Source organism: Phlebotomus papatasi, chromosome 3 (assembly GCF_024763615.1).
Source record: "Phlebotomus papatasi isolate M1 chromosome 3, Ppap_2.1, whole genome shotgun sequence".
In the NCBI taxonomy this organism is placed as follows: Eukaryota; Metazoa; Arthropoda; class Insecta; order Diptera; family Psychodidae; genus Phlebotomus; species Phlebotomus papatasi.
In genome coordinates this window covers 61,117,996-61,135,241 of record NC_077224.1, presented here as the reverse complement: position 1 = coordinate 61,135,241, position 17,246 = coordinate 61,117,996, and the positions used below count along the sequence as shown (strand labels likewise).

The following is a 17,246-nucleotide window of genomic DNA, read 5'->3' as shown; positions in this document are numbered from 1 at the left end:
ACTTTTGCTTTGCTGAGCGTCTCAATTATTAAATTACTTACACATTGTGGCAACACGTGACGATGATGGCGACGTTTGTTGAAAAAGTATGGCAGCCGTGAGTTGGAAAACTAGAGCACTTTTCTAGCAGTTATTTATTTGTGTTCGCCACTTGAGGCGGTGCGCCAGAAAGAAGTCCAATTTTAAATATCATTTTTTTCCAGGCAGTTATTTTATATCTCGTATAATTATTATTAATTAAATACAAAACAAAACATTTTATCAGCAAATAAAGTAAATGCAACATGTGCAGAGAATTTTAGAAGTTTTTCGTCCATTCTGTTGTCATCCGAAAAGAGAAGAAAAAAAATCAATTAATTAAACACAAACAAAATGATACAGAAAAATGAATATCTCCAATGCTGAAGGAAGTCCCGGGATGTCTGCTCCACAGCTTGGCTCATCCTGTCCAGCTCCAAGGCTCCAGCGCAGTCAGTCATCTGGAAAGAGAAGAAAAAAATCAATTAATTAAACACAAACAAAATGATACAGAAAAATGAATACCTCTAATGCTAAAGGAAGTCCCGGGATGTCTGCTGCACTGCTGCACAGCTTGGCTCATCCTGCCATGCTCCAAGGCTCCAGCGCCGTCAGTCATCTGGAAAGAGAAGAGAATTAATTAATTAATTAAACACTAACAAAATGACACAGAATGTTCACTGGAGAATATCACTGAGGTGGCCAGGAAGACGCTAAACTACCCCCTGAGATACCGGGGAAGAGGAATCCTGGCCACATTCACTTGAAAATCCGTAAATAAACTTGGTACCAAAAAGCTGAAGTACGTACCAATTTGACAGCTGGCTAATTTGTACTGAACCACAAAAAATCAATAAAATTCTATAATTTTATTACAGCACAAGTCCTATTAAGTTCCTGTGAGGCAATAGAGGATTCACTGAGGCTCTGGAGATGCGTTTTCATCGAAAATTACCTTTATTTCTGTTGAAAACTAAGTAATTCCCTCTTCATATCCCATATTTTTTCTCAGTGTATTAACGGTCAAATTTATAAAATTTGGTACTTGTCAAATTGGTACGAAGTTCAGCTTGCTAAGTTGTGAAGCTCAGCAAAGTGTTTTTAATTTTGCTGCGAAATCCGCGCCCAAACGAGCCGATATCTCAACAGATATGCATTATATTAAAAGGTTATTTTACTGTGGTAGCAAGATGTAGCAAAGGTAACAATAGTCAAAAGAAACTAACTGGCAAAAAGTTAAATTCGTCTATGATGACGATAAAAAAACATGGCTGCAAGGGCTGCGAAGTTCACATGGCGGCATTACTGGTTGCCGTAGTTATAATTGTGGAGCTCAGAGGCAAAATGACACATATCCTATGGTTAAAGCATAGGATATGTGTCATTTTGCCTCTGAGCTCCACAATTATTTTAAAGATTTATTGAATTTTTATTACGTATGCAGCGAACCAAACAGAACATTTGGTCTCAAGGAGCCTTTAAAAAAGCTTTATTTCGATAAGACGAATAAGACGCTTCCCCGATAAGTTCAATAAACACCTGTCATCCAGCCAGTCTTACTTAGAGCCCGAATCGGGCTGATTCGCAAAAATAATATTCAATAATAATAATAATAATGCTGGCACAACATTCCGTGAAGGAACAATGCCTTCCCACAAGGGGATTTCCAGACATGCATTATTATTTTTTCTTGTACGGGATGAGTCCCATGCCCGTAGAAGCAAGTGCAGTGAAGCTCACTGGATGCAATCCGAATACCTTTAACGCCAGAAAAATCCCTGGTGACCTAAAGGGGATTCGAAACCGGGACACTTGCATCATAGAACGAGTGCTTTACCACTTGACAAATTGAGCTTGTAGAATTTGGTAGTAAAGTATGAAAAAGACCTCTAATCGATGATCCTGCTTCTGTACGACATTTTGGGATAAATCTTTAGTACCGAGTTTTTTACAGGCTAAATATTCTCAAAGATAAGCCTCTGTCTATTTGTGCCCTTATTATTTTAATTTGAATTTTAAATTTATTTATTTGTTTAAAGTCAAACATAATTAGGGTCCGTCTGTCTTACAAGGTCTGATTAGATAGAAAAATAGAAAAATAAAAAAATAAAAACAAGATTATAAGTCAGAAAATTTAAATAGAGAAGACAAAAAAAGAGAAACAAAGACTGAAAGGCATCAGAAATGCCGGCCTGCGATGTCCTCAGTGGAAAGGAGTTGTAGATTACAAGCCACCTGACAAAAAGAGTACACGAAAGCTGACTCGAGTGAGCTCTCGGAACCAAGAGTCCCTACTGCCTGGCCGATGCCTACAAAGCCAGGAGCGAGGCTAAAGTAAGTATCCCGGTCTCCGAGAAGTAATCAGACAGAACAGGAAGTAAAGAACTCTCAAATGTAGGAGGAAAGGCAGATCACACCCAACTAGAATGTTTCGATATCGTGAAATGTGATTACAAACACTAGAGCACAAACCTACCAAACACAGTTATGGAAGGTCAGAGAAATTCTCCTGATTTTTTCACAGTTGACATAACGAAGGTTCTGCTCCATATTATGAGCAGTAGTAGTGCTCTTACGAGCATAAGATGAGTATTCTATGGGGTTACCTGAGAAGTCACCTCACGAAAGCGCCGCAGAGTTCTTAGTGTGCAGTAGGCTCTTTCGTTATGTGAGAGATATGGTGACACCAAGAGAGGGAAGAGTTGAAAATTAACCCCAAATTGCGAGCACGCTCAACAATTGGAATGATATGTCCATGAAAAGTGAGTGGAATAAAGTCAGTGACAAGAGGTCTTTTTGAAATAATTAAGGCCTGAGACTTCTTGGGATTTAAACAGAGCCCGTTTGCGAGAGTCCATGCCTCAATTTGGAAGAGAATTATGTTCATGAGTTAAAGTAAGATTTGGTTCACAAGGGTCATCAATGTGGACTTGCAGATCATCCGCGTAAAGATGATAATAGTCATTCAACAGGGCAGATGGTAAGTCATTTATAAAAAGAGAAAATAGCAGTGGGCCTAGGAGTGAGCCTTGAGCAGTATCAGAATGTAGGTAGGCAGGGTCAAATATGATGTTGCCAATACGGACCCTCTGAGTTCTCCCAATGATGTAGGACTGCACCAAAGATACGGCCGATGAGGACAATTTAAAAAGTGTGAAAAGTTTGTGGCAAAGGTCATGAGATATACTATCAAATACTATCAAATACTCCAGGACTAGAGCCTTGAAAACCTTCGAAAGTACGGGCAACAAACTAATGGGTCTATAATCGAACGGATTAATAGGATTATTAACTTAATTATGTCCTTCAAAAGTCGTTCCCGATCACGAAATTCTATAACTTCAAGATAAAGTTGAGTGGCAGGACAGACTGATCTTAAATCAGGACAAGTGATGTCCAATTTGGAAGAAGTGTTTTTTATGAAGTTATTTCAAATCCACTTACCATCATCGAGACTGACCTATCTATACGTATCACGCCGGTCCTTCATCCAATTATGTTTAATTGTCTTTTTTCACCAAAATACAGTATTAAACTTTCCTAATCTCGCAACGATAGTGAATTGATACCACAAAGCAACTAGCTGAAAGGCAGAGGCAAAATCTTTCAGATTGGATGCTCCTGTATATCATTGATCAAGTTCTGGTCTTGAGGAAAGATACCCAGTTCAATTCTGAATAGAAGCATTTTTTTTTATTCCAACTCTAATGAAGATAGGCACTCTGGGTATGAATTCTCTAAGAATTCTATCCAGGCGTTTAATTCAAATTCCAGCTGCCACCAATACTAGTGCAATATTTCTGTTCACGCTTCACACTCTTCTTGTTTTCATTCGCATTTCGTGTAAACAAAAATTGGTTTTTACCTGAGTCAAGGAAAATGCCTGAAAATCGGGTATCCTGTCTCCTGAACAAGCAACGCAAATCTGGACGATTCTGTGATGTTATTGTGAAGCTAAATTCGGAGTTCCAGCTGTGTGCCCACTTCTGTGTCTTGGCAGATCAGAGTAACTTCATTGGGAACAAATACTTTACAGAGGAGGCTCATTTCTCCACCAAAAATCCCCTGACAATTGAGATTATGAACTTTTCCTGCCAAGATTGCCTCTGTGACATGCTAGACTACCTCTATGCTAATGATATTGTGGTATCGGCTGAACATAGGGCTCACCTGAAGGGTCTTTCGAAGATCCTGCAGGTGCATGAGCTGTACGATCTTCTCTGTGAAGATGAACCTGAAGAGTCTAAGAAAGTCATTAAAGAAGAACCGGATATGTCGGAGACAAAGCCTATACTTGAAGAAATCCATGAAGATACGGAGGAGAGGATGTTCAATAGATCCAAAGGAGCTCAGTCTAGGATGCATTCCTGCAATGGATGCAAGTTTAAATGCTACAAGGCTCCAGATATGGTGGCTCATCTGCATACCTGTGACTCTGCCACGAGCAAGTGCAGCCTCTGTGATGCTCAATGTGATTCCCTCAGTGATCTGAGGACCAACCATCTGCCCAGACACGATGACCCAAAGCCCTTCTTCTGTATTGAGTGTCCTTCGAGATTCTCCACACGCACTGCTTTGGCTTACCATCGGCCCAAACATTCCAGCAACACTCCATTTGTTTGCGATATCTGTGGGAAGGGATTTAAGTGGAAGCAGGGCCTCACCAGTCATTTCCTGGTGCACACGAAAGAAAAGAAATTACTCTGCGATGTCTGTGGCTTCAGTACGGGTCGCCTGAAGACACTCAAAGTGCACAAGAGCAGCCACACTGGAGTTCTGTGGAAGTGTTCAGTGGCTGGATGTAGTCATTCATCTCGCCGGAAAGACAATCTTCGCCTCCATCTAACCACTCACAGCAATGAGAAGCCTTTTGTGTGCGAGGTTTGTGGATTTCGGTTCAGGCACAACAAGAATCTCAAGAGGCACGCCTTCCTGCATCTGCCCAAGAAGCTCTATCAATGTCCCCATTGCTCCTTCAGTAGTCACCGAAAGGACAATCTCTGTGATCACGTAAATCGGCTTCATACGGAAAAACCCGTTCAGCTAGAGCTGCCCGAGGATCCACTGAGCCCCATTGAGGGATCCAAAACGCCGAAGAAAAAGCTCCAGAAGGTAGCTAAACCAAACCAAGAAACCAAGTACGTCCCAATAAAACCGAAAACAAGCATTTAAAAATAGAATAAAATTTATTGGCTACTTGGGTTTGCCTTCCGTCCCTACATATTTGATCTCATCGAAGGCTTTCCGGGCTCTCTTGAGTTCTTCGTTCATGGTCAGGAGGTCTTTCACTCGAGCATATTTCCGTGGGTCTTTGCGCACAAGGAAGACAATATCCTCAACCTGGACACGACCTGTTCGTCCGATTTCCATAGCTCTGTGCGTTGTCTCTGTGATGAATTCTATCACAAGGTCCTCCAGCATATCGACACTCTCGGTATAGGGATTCTGATCATCCCCAAAACCGTACATCATACACCTCAGCTCCTTACTGAAGAGTCTCTTACGTCCGGACTGGGCAGTTTCTGGAGGTACTTCACCCAAGAATTCATCTTCATCAAACTGGAAGATTTATTATTTGGTTATTAGGAATTTTGCTTATTCCCCATCAAAGTGTTACCTCTGTCTGGTCGATGTTCTCTTCAGCAGGAGGAGCAGCCATATATCATGTGAGGATTTCAAAGAGGATCGAATTGATAGAGTAATATAAGATCAAAAGGAGACTCTCTCCGGAAAACAACTGAAAAACTTTCAGTGACACTTGAGATTTTTGAGTAATCCTGAACATTTTTTACTCTCTGTGATTCATATGAAAACCAAAATCTGGACTTTCTGCATTTACACACAGCTCTTCGTTATCCGGCTGACTGGGGGACAAAAAATCACATTTAGGTTTTTTGAATATTCAACTGTTTTTATATTTTGTGCAGTGTGAATTTATTTTCTGTCTGTCAAAGAACAAGAGAATTTTCTTCATGGTGTGCTTATGTTTCATTTTTTATGACAATTATGTATTAAAAACTTCGATACAATGATAATAATACTTTAATTCACACTGGAGAAACTTCATGTTTAGTAAAAATATTTTTGAATACATCAACCGCCAGTGTTTGGCAGCTGTCCCTGTCACCCGATAACGAAGTGCCGGATAACGAAGAGCCGTGTGTACCTTTAAAAACTTCCGATATTTTAAAAACATTATTTTTGCAAATTTCGTCGGTTCCGAAGAAGACTATTGTAATTGTAAGTCTAAAATGCAACTTTTCAGGAGAGAAGTTTAAAGTTTGAGATACAATAAAAATTTTACTGCAATTAGTTTACCTCTACTTTTTGCAATATATCGTAGAAAAATGTAAGTGCTTTCGCATGAAACATGTTCCACGATTGCAGTTTTAGTTAAAAATGTAAAAAAATGCCTATTTATTAATGTTTTTTTGGAAAATTTAACAAAGTCAGAAAAATCTGTAGTAATGTATCTCGACTTATCATAATCTAGCGCGGAATTTTTAACAAGATGCATGTGATAAGTCGACATACTGTAATTTGGAAAAAAATCAGAACTCGGTAATTTAACCGTGTAAACAGACGGAATTTCCACGGGAATTCCCACGAGCAAATGGTAAATTTGCTATACAAGCGCCCTCTGCAAAAGTGCACGAAACTGCCCGAATGTCTTGAAATATTTTGAATTTCAAATGGAAATTTTCCGTTGGAGGGTGAAATATTCAATTTTCTAAAATGGAAAAAAGCTATCTCGCTCGAGATAGCTTTTTGCTTCCGGAGAATTCCGAAAATTTAATTTGGAGTGTTTTTAAGCAAATAATACATGAAAAAACATGTAAAATCTCCTGTAGTGATCAAAACATTGATTTTAAAAGCAAATTTGAAATCGAATAATAATACTATAATAATTTTGAAAGGATTAGTGTTTCTGGATTAAATTAAATATATATTCATCAATAACATTTCAGAAGATGTTTAAATGATTGGAAAGGCAGATTCAAAATTTATCTTTTTCAATAAATCCCATTATTAAAAAATGTAAAGAATATAATAATGTAGATAAGGAAATACAAAGAATAGTAAGAACTATCGAAGTTCACTGATGAAAATTATAGCCAGAAACCATATAAACTGCCTTTTCGGATATAAAATATTACTTCAATATTTTTTATTGTTTACTTTTTTTGGAAATAAAATTTTAAAATATTTTACAGTCTTCTTGTTTTTTAAAACAATTTGTATTCAATTATTATACAATTAACTAATTTTTGTAAACATCTCTGTTCCGAATGAATTGACTGCTTGGTCACCCAGGGATATTTTATACATTTTCTTCCAACACTTTATAAAATTTTAAATTATCAGCACTACAATTAAACGAAAATTAATCAATAGGTCCTATCAGCAAAGATATCCAAAGCCTGTCGTTGATTTATCCACTTTAATTGGGGGTTTTTGACAAGATATTTACGCTATAACAACGTTTCTAATCATTTCTCGAGAAATTTTAAAAGATTTTCCATGAAATGTATTAATAGATAATATTACTAATATCCTTGTGGTATAATAAAGCCACTTTAATAAAATAAAGTACGTAAAATATCTTCTAAATACACATTCCGTTATTTATATTCGGAAAAAACAAAATTTGAAATTCAAATCTTCGGAGCATTTTTGTGTTGCGCTTGAAGTCCACCAGAGGCGCATAGAGCGGATGGTAAAAATTTGACAGTTCAATATGGGAATTTCCATCCGGAATTCCCATCCGGAATGGAAAATCTCATGGGAATTCCCGTGGGAATTCCGTCTGTTTACACGGTTAACCGTGTAAACAGACCGGATGTAATTCCGGATGGGAATTCCGGATGGAAATTCCCATATTGAACTGTCAAATTTTTACCATTTGCTCTATGCGCCTCTGGTGGACTTCAAGCGCAACACAAAAATGCTCCGAAGATTTGAATTTCAAATTTTGTTTTTTCCGAATATAAATAACGGAATGTGTATTTAGAAGATATTTTACGTACTTTATTTTATTAAAGTGGCTTTATTATACCACAAGGATATTAGTAATATTATCTATTAATACATTTCATGGAAAATCTTTTAAAATTTCTCGAGAAATGATTAGAAACGTTGTTATAGCGTAAATATCTTGTCAAAAACCCCCAATTAAAGTGGATAAATCAACGACAGGCTTTGGATATCTTTGCTGATAGGACCTATTGATTAATTTTCGTTTAATTGTAGTGCTGATAATTTAAAATTTTATAAAATGTTGGAAGAAAATGTATAAAATATCCCTGGGTGACCAAGCAGTCAATTCATTCGGAACAGAGATGTTTACAAAAATTAGTTAATTGTATAATAATTGAATGCAAATTGTTTTAAAAAACAAGAAGACTGTAAAATATTTTAAAATTTTATTTCCAAAAAAAGTAAACAACAAAAAATATTGAAGTAATATTTTATATCCGAAAAGGCAGTTTATATGGTTTCTGGCTATAATTTTCATCAGTGAACTTCGATAGTTCTTACTATTCTTTGTATTTCCTTATCTACATTATTATATTCTTTACATTTTTTAATAATGGGATTTATTGAAAAAGATAAATTTTGAATCTGCCTTTCCAATCATTTAAACCTCTTCTGAAATGTTATTGATGAATATTTAATTTAATCCAGAAACACTAATCCTTTCAAAATTATTATAGTATTCTTATTCTATTTCAAATTTGCTTTTAAAATCAATGTTTTGATCACTACAGGAGATTTTACATGTTTTTTCATATATTATTTGCTTAAAAACACTCCAAATTAAATTTTCGGAATTCTCCGGAAGCAAAAAGCTATCTCGAGCGAGATAGCTTTTTTCCATTTTAGAAAATTGAATATTTCACCCTCCAACGGAAAATTTCCATTTGAAATTTAAAATATTTCAAGACATTCGGGCAGTTTCGTGCACTTTTGCAGAGGGCGCTTGTATAGCAAATTTACCATTTGCTCGTGGGAATTCCCGTGGAAATTCCGTCTGTTTACACGGTTAAGTTTATATGCGATTTTTTTGTACTCGCGACCGTTACGCTAAATATCTAAAAAGTGAGAAGTTTTTCCGTACTATAAGAAACCTTACCGTATGCAGGGATAAATATAGGGAAGACTGGGGCACATGTAAACATTTTCGATAAATGCGAATTTGAGGTGATTTTCCAAGGACACCGTGATTTTTTGGAAAATCTTTCTTAGCTCATGTTTTACCCTTGGGTATAGGCAATACATCGAAGGTAATGCGGATGCTGGAAAACAATTGAGTTTTCCATAAAAATAAAATTTGTGTCACTGTGCATTTCTCTCTTTTCACAAAATACCTGGGGTAGAAGTAAAACTTTCTGGGGAGGATGTAAACTAAACACCCTTTTTTCCACCCTTGAAATTAACTTTGCACCACTTTCGTTTATTTTAATTACTTAAGAGATATATAAAGACTGTATATTTTTCAAAAAATCACGACACTTTTTACAAAGAATAATTAAAATAGAAATGAAACTAAAAGCATGCAAATCAAAGACATTTTTCAATGTATTTTCCCCATATTTTGACATCATGTGAGTTTTAATGAACAGACCGCCACCAATTTTTTCGTAGTCAATGAATTCGACTAAAGAATTAGGAGAACTGAATTCAAGATACAAATTTCATTTATAAACCTCATATATAAATTTGATTTGTCTATCACATGAGATCACATCTTTACATTTTGATTGCGCTCTTTTCCAATTTTTTGAATTCACACGTAAAATTGTTATCTACTATTTTTTGTGAAATTATAATTATTACATGGTCAAATTTAATTATTTTTTGCATACAAATTTGCTTCAATTTTTTTTAAATCTTTCTGAGACTATTTTGATAATGGCAAATTGACTATTGACTTCGCGTTAAATTTATAACCTCTTGTTTACATGAAATTATAACTTACAAAAGTATTGTCATGCAAACGCTTGGATTTTACTATGTAACTCCAAGTTATAGTATTGTAACTGTGTTATCACACTTGCACATTAAAATTTTAATATGATTCACATTAATTGTCGCTGATGAGAGTCCAAATGTGTAATTTGTGTGTTTGAATCATTTTATATTCAAAATTTGATCTATTTGTTGATAAAAAGGTAGACTTGGCCCGCAAAATTTGATATAAATTGATTTATAGCATTAATGCGATTTTCTCTTTAATTTTTTAATGTGAAAAATATTTATGCTTTAGGTAAATTTAAACTTATTTTTGCAGGCCAAGTCCACTTCTTTATCAATAAATAGAAAAACCTCAAATATTAAGTGACTCAAAGACACAAATAACACATTTGAACGCTCACAAGCGACAATTAATGTGAATCACATTAAAATTTTAATGTGCAAGTGTGATAACGCCGTAAGTCGTTTTGCAATACGAAATTTATCAAAATTTCCGCGCAGAATTATTGTAAATCGCAAATTTTCCTGATTTTTCCTATTATAAAAGGAGTTACATACAATGCCTAAAATTTTTCAATTGATTTTTTTTTTCAGATTTTATAGAGTATTGTGAACTATTTTACCATAATAAGATTCCCCAGAAAAGCTATGCAAGCCATTGTGAGGAGACCTCGGCCTCGAGGCAGACCTAGGACAAGGTGGCTGAATCAAATTCAGAATCTTGCCTTGGAACGCCTCGGGATCGAACCCGAACATCTTCCTGAAGTGGCGGAGGATCGACAAGCGTGGGCTACTAATTTGGATGTCATGGGCCCGCGACCCCAATAGGGATAAGCGGTTGAAAATGAATGAATGAATGAATGAATGAATTTTACCATAATTAATGATTAAATATTTTCCGGTAAATACAATTGTTACTCATTTTACAATAATATTGTTTGGAATAGGTTCGAAAAATGCTCCGAACTATTTTTAGTTTTTTTAGTAACTTTTGAAGGAAGAAATTAATCAACATAAAATTTTGTGGGGATGTAGATCTAAGGTTTCTGCATCCAATGATACCATCTTTTTATACTACAGTAAGTAGACTTATAATAGTCTTCTTCGGAACCGACGATTTTCATAGACTTAAAATACACTAATAGAGCTTTTACAAAAAGCAAAACCTTAGAAATTAAACATTTTTAAAACACTAACTACATTAGATTGATTACACTAGCTGTTACGCTTAAAGTCGAGCAAATTTCGCCGTAAAATGTCACGGAAAGAAACAAAACATCTGCAAGGTGTTGCCGACATTTTAGAAATTTCTCGATTTAGCTGCCCGGTGAAAAGTTTTGTTCAATTTTCCGAGTGAAAAATCTTCCTATCGTCACTCAATTGTCCACTATTCCCTCAACAAGGCTCCACAGCAAATAATTAGGTAACTTTTATCTTCCTAAATTTTCTATGTGTCCGGGAAAATTGCATGAAAATTTCATGTGGCGTGTTGGTGGAGTGACTGCTGGGAGCGATTGTTTTTTCATGCTTTTGGGCATGTTTTTCAGGAATTATGGCTTGCCCAATTGGTCCGGAAGAGATCAAGAAGCTAAAGATGTTTATTGGCTTCTGCTCTCAGAAGCCAGAAATCATAAATATGCCTCAGTTGAGCTTCTTCAAGGAGTTTATTGAGCAATTAGGTGGAAAAGTCCCGGAAGGAATGCCCACAGGGTGAGTCAAATGATTTTCTCCAGTGTTTTGTCAATAATCATTGGATTTGTCAGTAGTTTTCCCACTGAGGCTGAAGCTCCAAAGCCAGAACCTACTCAGACAAAGCCAACGCCAGCTCCTGAGAGTCCTCCAGTTCAAGAGGAAGAGAGTGAACCAGAGTCTGATGTGGAGATCGATAGGGAGGGTTGTGTAGAGCCTGATACGGATGAACCGCAAGAAATGGGAGATGCTGGAAAGGAGCCCACAGATGATGATTTCGAGAAGGCCAGTGAATGTAGATCTCAGGCTGCTGCAGCGTACAGTGAGCAGAAGTACGATGAAGCAATTGATCTCTACACCCAGGCCATTCTCCTCAATCCCGGCAATGCTCTGTTCTATGCCAAGCGTGGCCAGGCCTTTCTTAAGCTCGTGAAGCCCAATGCATGCATCCGTGATTGCAACAGGGCGCTTCAGCTAAACTGTGACTCGGCTGCTGCTTACAAATTCCGCGGCAGAGCTAATAGGCTGCTGGGCAATTGGGAGGATGCAGCCATGGATCTCCGACAGGCCTGCAAAATTGATTATGACGAAGAGGCCGACGAGTGGCTGCGTGAGGTGACACCCAATGCCAAGAAACTGGAACAACACCGGATTAAGCAAGAGCGCAGGAAGGCAGAAAAAGAGGTAAGTAAAATTCACTTACTTCCATTTCAACATCCCTTATGTTCCTTATGTTTTCCGATTCATAACCGATTTGAACAGATTCATAAATTACCGTTCAATTATCCAGAGGAATTTATTTCTGTTAAGAATTCCTTTTCCGATTGTCAACCGATTCAAAACTTATCGGGATTCAAAGACCTTTCTAACAAATCCAGTTTAATTGAAATCGGTTGAGAAATATACTTTCTATTAGGATTTGTTTTACTGACCTTGAAAAATTCGCTGAAAAGTTTTTTTTTCGAAAAAAAGTAGCCTTCAGAGTACATTTGAGAAGGAGTTGAGTTTCAAGGAGTTTCAAGAAGTAGAGGACTTCCTAATACTCGTGAATTTATTTCCGAAATTAAATCCTAGTGAGTCACTTTCGAAAGTCAAAACCGCGAACGGGCAAAATTATCAACACCAAAATTCAGAAAAGGCCAAAATCCTCAAAGTCAGAATCCCGAAAGTCAAAATTCTGAACACCAAAACCCCCAAAGCCAAAATCCGGAAAGGGCCAAAATCTCGAGAAAGCCAAAGTCAAAATCCCGAACGGTAAAATCTTAAAAGCCAAAATCATGAACTCCAAAATCGTGAACAAAAAAACCCGAAAACTGTAGACTCCACCATTTTCGAAATTAAACACTCAGAATAGCTTTTATGAACTTTTATTTTGCGTCCACTCTCTCTGGCGTCCAGTCCAAGTCTGTCGGTCCTTCGTTATTCAATGTCAATGTCCCGAAAGTCAAAATCCCTCAAGGGCCAGAATCTTGAACATCAAAATTTTGAAATCCAAATTATCGATCGCCAACATCCAGAATGCCAAAATCCCGAAAGGGAAAAATACGAAAAGTCAAAATCAGAACGCCGAAATCCCCAAAGCCAATGTGCCTAAAATCCTAAAAGCCAAACTCTTGAACTCCAAAATCCCGAAAGCCGAATTCTCGAACACCAATATCCAGAATCTTAAAAGGCCAAAATACCCAAAGCTAAAATGCCGAAAGGGTCAGTGCAGTGTCCTGAAAGTCAAAGTCACTCAACGGCTAATATCACGAACACTAAAAGCCCGAAAGCGAAACTCTTGATCACCAAAATCCAGAAAGCCAAACTCCCGAACTCCAAAATCTCGAAAGGACCAAAATCCCGAAAGCCTAATTCTCGAACGCCAAAATCCAGAACGTTAAAATCTCGAAAGGATCAAAATCCCGAACGCTAAAGGCTTGAAAGCCAAATTCTCGAACGCCAAAATTCAGAAAGCCAAATTCCTGAACAACAAAATACTTAAAAGGCCAAAATCCCCAAAGCCAAAATGCCAAAAGAGGCAATGTCCCAAAAGTCAAAATTCCGAAATTTCCCAAATCCCGAAAAAATCAAAGTACCGAAAGTTAAAATCTCGAAAGGGCAAAATCCTGAACGCCAAAATTCCGAAAGCCAAATTCTCGAACGCCAAAATCCAGAAAGCCAAACTCCTGAACACCAAAATCCTTAAAAGGCCAAAATCCCCAAAGTCAAAATGCCAAAAGAGTCAGTGTCCCGAAAGTCGAAATCCCTAAGGGGCGAAATCCCGAACACTAGAATCCTAAAAGCCAAAATCCTGAAAAGACCAAAATACCGAAAGCCAAAATCAAGAACGCTAAAATCTTCTAAGCCAAAATCCCAAAAGAGTCAATGTCCCGAAAGTCAAAATCCCGATATTGCCAAAATCCCGAACACAAATATCCCGAATGTCGAAATCCCGAAAAAGTCAAAGTACCGAAAGTCAAAATCTCGAAAAGGTAAAATCCCGAACGCCAAAATCCCGAAAGCCAAATTCTCGAATGCCAAAATTTAGAAATCCAAACTCTTGAACGCCAAAATCGAGAAAGCCAAACTCTTGAACGCCAAAATCCCGAAAGCCAAAATACCGAAAGGGTCAGTGTCCCGAAACTGAAAAACCCGATCACCAAAATCTCGAATGTCGAAATTCCGTAAAAGTCAAAGTACCGAAAGTCAAAATCTCGAAAGGGTAAAATCCCGAACGCCAAAATTCCGAAAGCCAAATTCTCGAAAGCCAAAATCCAGAAAGCCAAAATCCAGAACGCTAAAATCCCGAAAGCCAAAATGCCAAAAGGGTCAGTGTCCGGGAAGTCAAAATCCCGAAATTGCCAAATTCCCAATGTCGAAATCCCGAAAAAGTCAAAGTACCGAAAGTCAAAATTTCGAAATGGTAAAATCCCGAACGCTAAAATCCTGAAAGCCAAATTCTCGAACGTCAAAATCGAGAAAGCCATACTCTTGAAGGCCAAAATCCCGAAAGGGCCAAAATCCCGAAAACCAAAATCCAGAACGCTAAAATGCCCAAAGTCAGAATGCCGAAAACGTCAGTGCCTCGAAAGTCAAAATCCCGAACACCAAAATCCGAAAAGTCGAAATCCCTAACGCAAAAATCGCGTAATCCAATCTCTCGAACAACAAAATCCCGAAAAGTGGAAAGTCTCGAAAGCCGAAATCCTGAATGGTCCAAATCCTGAAAGGAACGAAATTGTACGAAGGATAATGTTCGGAATAATTTGTCAAAACAGGGATTTTGCTGTCCGGGATTTTGGTTTTCGGGTTTTTGGCGTTCGGGATTTTGGCTTTTCAGGATTTTGACCCATTCGGGGTTATTACAACTAGGATTTTGACCGGTACCATTATAAATTACTCACTATTAGCCTGGGTAAAAAACTTACAAAAAGCAAGTAAGTTTAGATTTCTTGTGTAATTGGTTTCAGTAGAACAAACAAAAACTTGGGGTCAGAACGCGCGATATTCAAAACGCTCTATCTTCCATTTCATATAACCGAATTGGATGATCTAGGACACAAATGAAGGGTATCAAAAAAAGTCTGCCGCTTATTTAGAATAAAGTTTTTGAATAATAAATAGTCGCAAAATCATTTTTCATATCATATGACCTCTTCTCGATTTCTGGCTAACCGATTTTGATGATTAATGTAGAGATTCCTAATCGAGGAAAACTAGCCTAGCAAATGTATCTTTGCGTTACGGGCGTTACGTAAATCCTGCGATTCCAATTATCTCGAGACCCTAACAATCCGGGGATTCTACGTATTTTTGGTGCCTGGGGAAGATTTCGAAATCTGTAGGGGAATTCTGTAATGCTCTGGCAATGCCATATGACAAATTGGGTTCGAATCTTAGGAGAGCTTTTTCGAAAATGCGATTCTGTAGCCGTGACATTGCCATTTCAGCTCACGTGGCATTGTCAGAAGTCACATATTTGAAATTTCTGGTAATTCAAATGACAATGAATTTTGTTAAACAAATCAACCAAGATGCACTGGTTTTTCACAAAATCATCAAGTAAAGAAATTTCATTAAAAATTCAATTAATTGCATTTTCGAATTCATATGATATGACAAAAAAAGCTCGAATGGCATTGTCAGGTTTCGAACTCACGCGTGACAATGCCACGAAAATTACAGAATTCCCCTACTGGGATCCTAAATTTTCGTGACATTGTCACGCATGAGTTCGAAACCTGACAATGCCATTCGAGTTTTTTTTGTCATATCATATGAGTTCGGAAACCCAATTCATTGATTTTTAATGAAATCGCTTTACTTGATGATTTCATGAAAATACAGTACGTCTTGGTTGATTTGTTTAACAAAATTCATTGTCATATGAATTGCCAGAAATCTCAAATATGTGACTTCTGACAATGCCACGTGAGCTGAAATGGCAATGTCATGGCTACAGAATCGCATTTTCGAAAAAGCTCTAAGATTCGAACCCAATTTGCCATATGACATTGTCATAGAGCGTTACAGAATTCCCCTTCTGGATTGCAGACGAATTTGCCGTTATTTCGATTTTGGAAACGTTTTGAGGTTGACCGTAAAGGATTTTAGACCAAAAGCTTACCTGGGTTTCTCAGTGGTGATTTTCCTGTACCATGCAAAATTTTCTCTAGGTAAGGGCTCGCCAGGAGCGCGTACGACGGGCCCAGGAGGCCAATAGGCGAGCTGCTGAGGAGAACAAGAACCGCAATGATGACATGGGAGGTGATGGGTATCCCGGTGGCGGTGCTGGTGGCTTCTCCTTCAACGAGAGCGACATCTTTTCGGCATTTAAAGATCCCGAAGTGGCAGCTGCTCTGCAGGACATTATGGCCAATCCAGCAAATATCGTCAAGTATCAGAACAATCCTAAGATTCTCGCGTTGTTGGAAAAGCTGGGCGCAACCCAAGGTGCAGCCGGTGGTATGCCGGGCTTCATGGGTGGCGGCTTCCCGGGTGGTTTTCCAGGTGCTGGAGGTGCCGGAAGTGCTCCTAGTGGCGAAAGTACAAAGCCACCACCTAAGACAGACCTCAATGATGATGGATTGGATTAGGAGGTACAACATTTGATAGAATGAGAGAGAGAGAGAGCTATTCCAGCCACCTACGAAAAGCGACTTTTTTACACTTACTACTCCCAAAAAAAAAAATTAAAAAAAAAAGATTGTAAATTAGACTGTAAGGAGGGTTCTCTGTTGATGAATTCGCAAGGCAAATAATGTAGCAATGCATTGATATCAATTGCTAGTTATCGATTTATCATGCTATTGTCACTCTATGGATTAATTGAATTAAAAATATAATTATTGCTCCATCTCGCCACGGTGCCTCGTGAGAAGAGCAGGTCAAACAATTTTTGGTGTTTTATTTTTAGAAAGTAAATTGACTTCATTCCTTTCATTATGAATTAGCGTTCTCTATTCATGCTGGATTTCTTTTCTTTTTCCGTGCTGTGAGGTTATGTTAAACCTAACCTTAAATTTTAGGTAAGTTAAATCAAGAATTATTCACAAAACTGAAGGGTGAAAATTTATTATTTT

General features: G+C 37.6%; 3 protein-coding genes across 4 annotated transcripts; 2 read left to right on the top strand and 1 right to left on the bottom strand.

Annotated features, from left to right (window-relative positions):
• The first annotated feature begins 3,834 nt into the window (after window positions 1-3,834).
• Window positions 3,835-5,216, top strand: LOC129807069 (zinc finger protein 227-like). The gene has a single exon (XM_055856075.1). The coding sequence runs from the start codon at window positions 3,898-3,900 to the stop codon at window positions 5,188-5,190; it is 1,293 nt and encodes a 430-aa protein (XP_055712050.1). The 5' UTR covers window positions 3,835-3,897; the 3' UTR covers window positions 5,191-5,216.
• On the bottom strand, window positions 5,186-5,795 carry LOC129807101 (transcription initiation factor TFIID subunit 13). Its single transcript, XM_055856142.1, has 2 exons — window positions 5,636-5,795; window positions 5,186-5,577 (listed from the first exon to the last, which is right to left on the bottom strand). Exons 1-2 carry the CDS (start codon window positions 5,675-5,677, stop codon window positions 5,212-5,214), a joined length of 408 nt encoding a protein of 135 aa, XP_055712117.1. The 5' UTR covers window positions 5,678-5,795; the 3' UTR covers window positions 5,186-5,211.
• Window positions 5,796-11,197: 5,402 nt separating this feature from the next.
• LOC129807074 (hsc70-interacting protein 1-like) lies at window positions 11,198-17,059 on the top strand. Of its 2 annotated transcripts, none has more exons than XM_055856093.1 (4): window positions 11,198-11,416; window positions 11,541-11,703; window positions 11,757-12,366; window positions 16,341-17,059. In XM_055856093.1, exons 2-4 carry the CDS (start codon window positions 11,546-11,548, stop codon window positions 16,758-16,760), a joined length of 1,188 nt encoding a protein of 395 aa, XP_055712068.1. In that variant the 5' UTR covers window positions 11,198-11,416; window positions 11,541-11,545; the 3' UTR covers window positions 16,761-17,059. The 2 variants fall into 2 exon arrangements, with proteins under 2 accessions (XP_055712068.1, XP_055712069.1); XM_055856094.1 differs by having other exon boundaries at window positions 11,247-11,416; window positions 11,760-12,366.
• Window positions 17,060-17,246: the final 187 nt, after the last annotated feature.

Coding starts and splice junctions, on each gene's coding strand:
- LOC129807069 (XM_055856075.1), top strand. CDS start 3,898: ATGCCTGAAAATCGGGTATCCTGTCTCCTGAACAAGCAACGCAAATCT.
- LOC129807101 (XM_055856142.1), bottom strand. CDS start 5,677: ATGGCTGCTCCTCCTGCTGAAGAGAACATCGACCAGACAGAG. Junction 5,578..5,635: donor AGAACATCGACCAGACAGAG/GTAACACTTTGA, acceptor TAAATCTTCCAG/TTTGATGAAGATGAATTCTT.
- LOC129807074 (XM_055856093.1), top strand. CDS start 11,546: ATGGCTTGCCCAATTGGTCCGGAAGAGATCAAGAAGCTAAAGATGTTT. Junction 11,704..11,756: donor CCGGAAGGAATGCCCACAGG/GTGAGTCAAATG, acceptor TGGATTTGTCAG/TAGTTTTCCCACTGAGGCTG. Junction 12,367..16,340: donor GCAGGAAGGCAGAAAAAGAG/GTAAGTAAAATT, acceptor AATTTTCTCTAG/GTAAGGGCTCGCCAGGAGCG.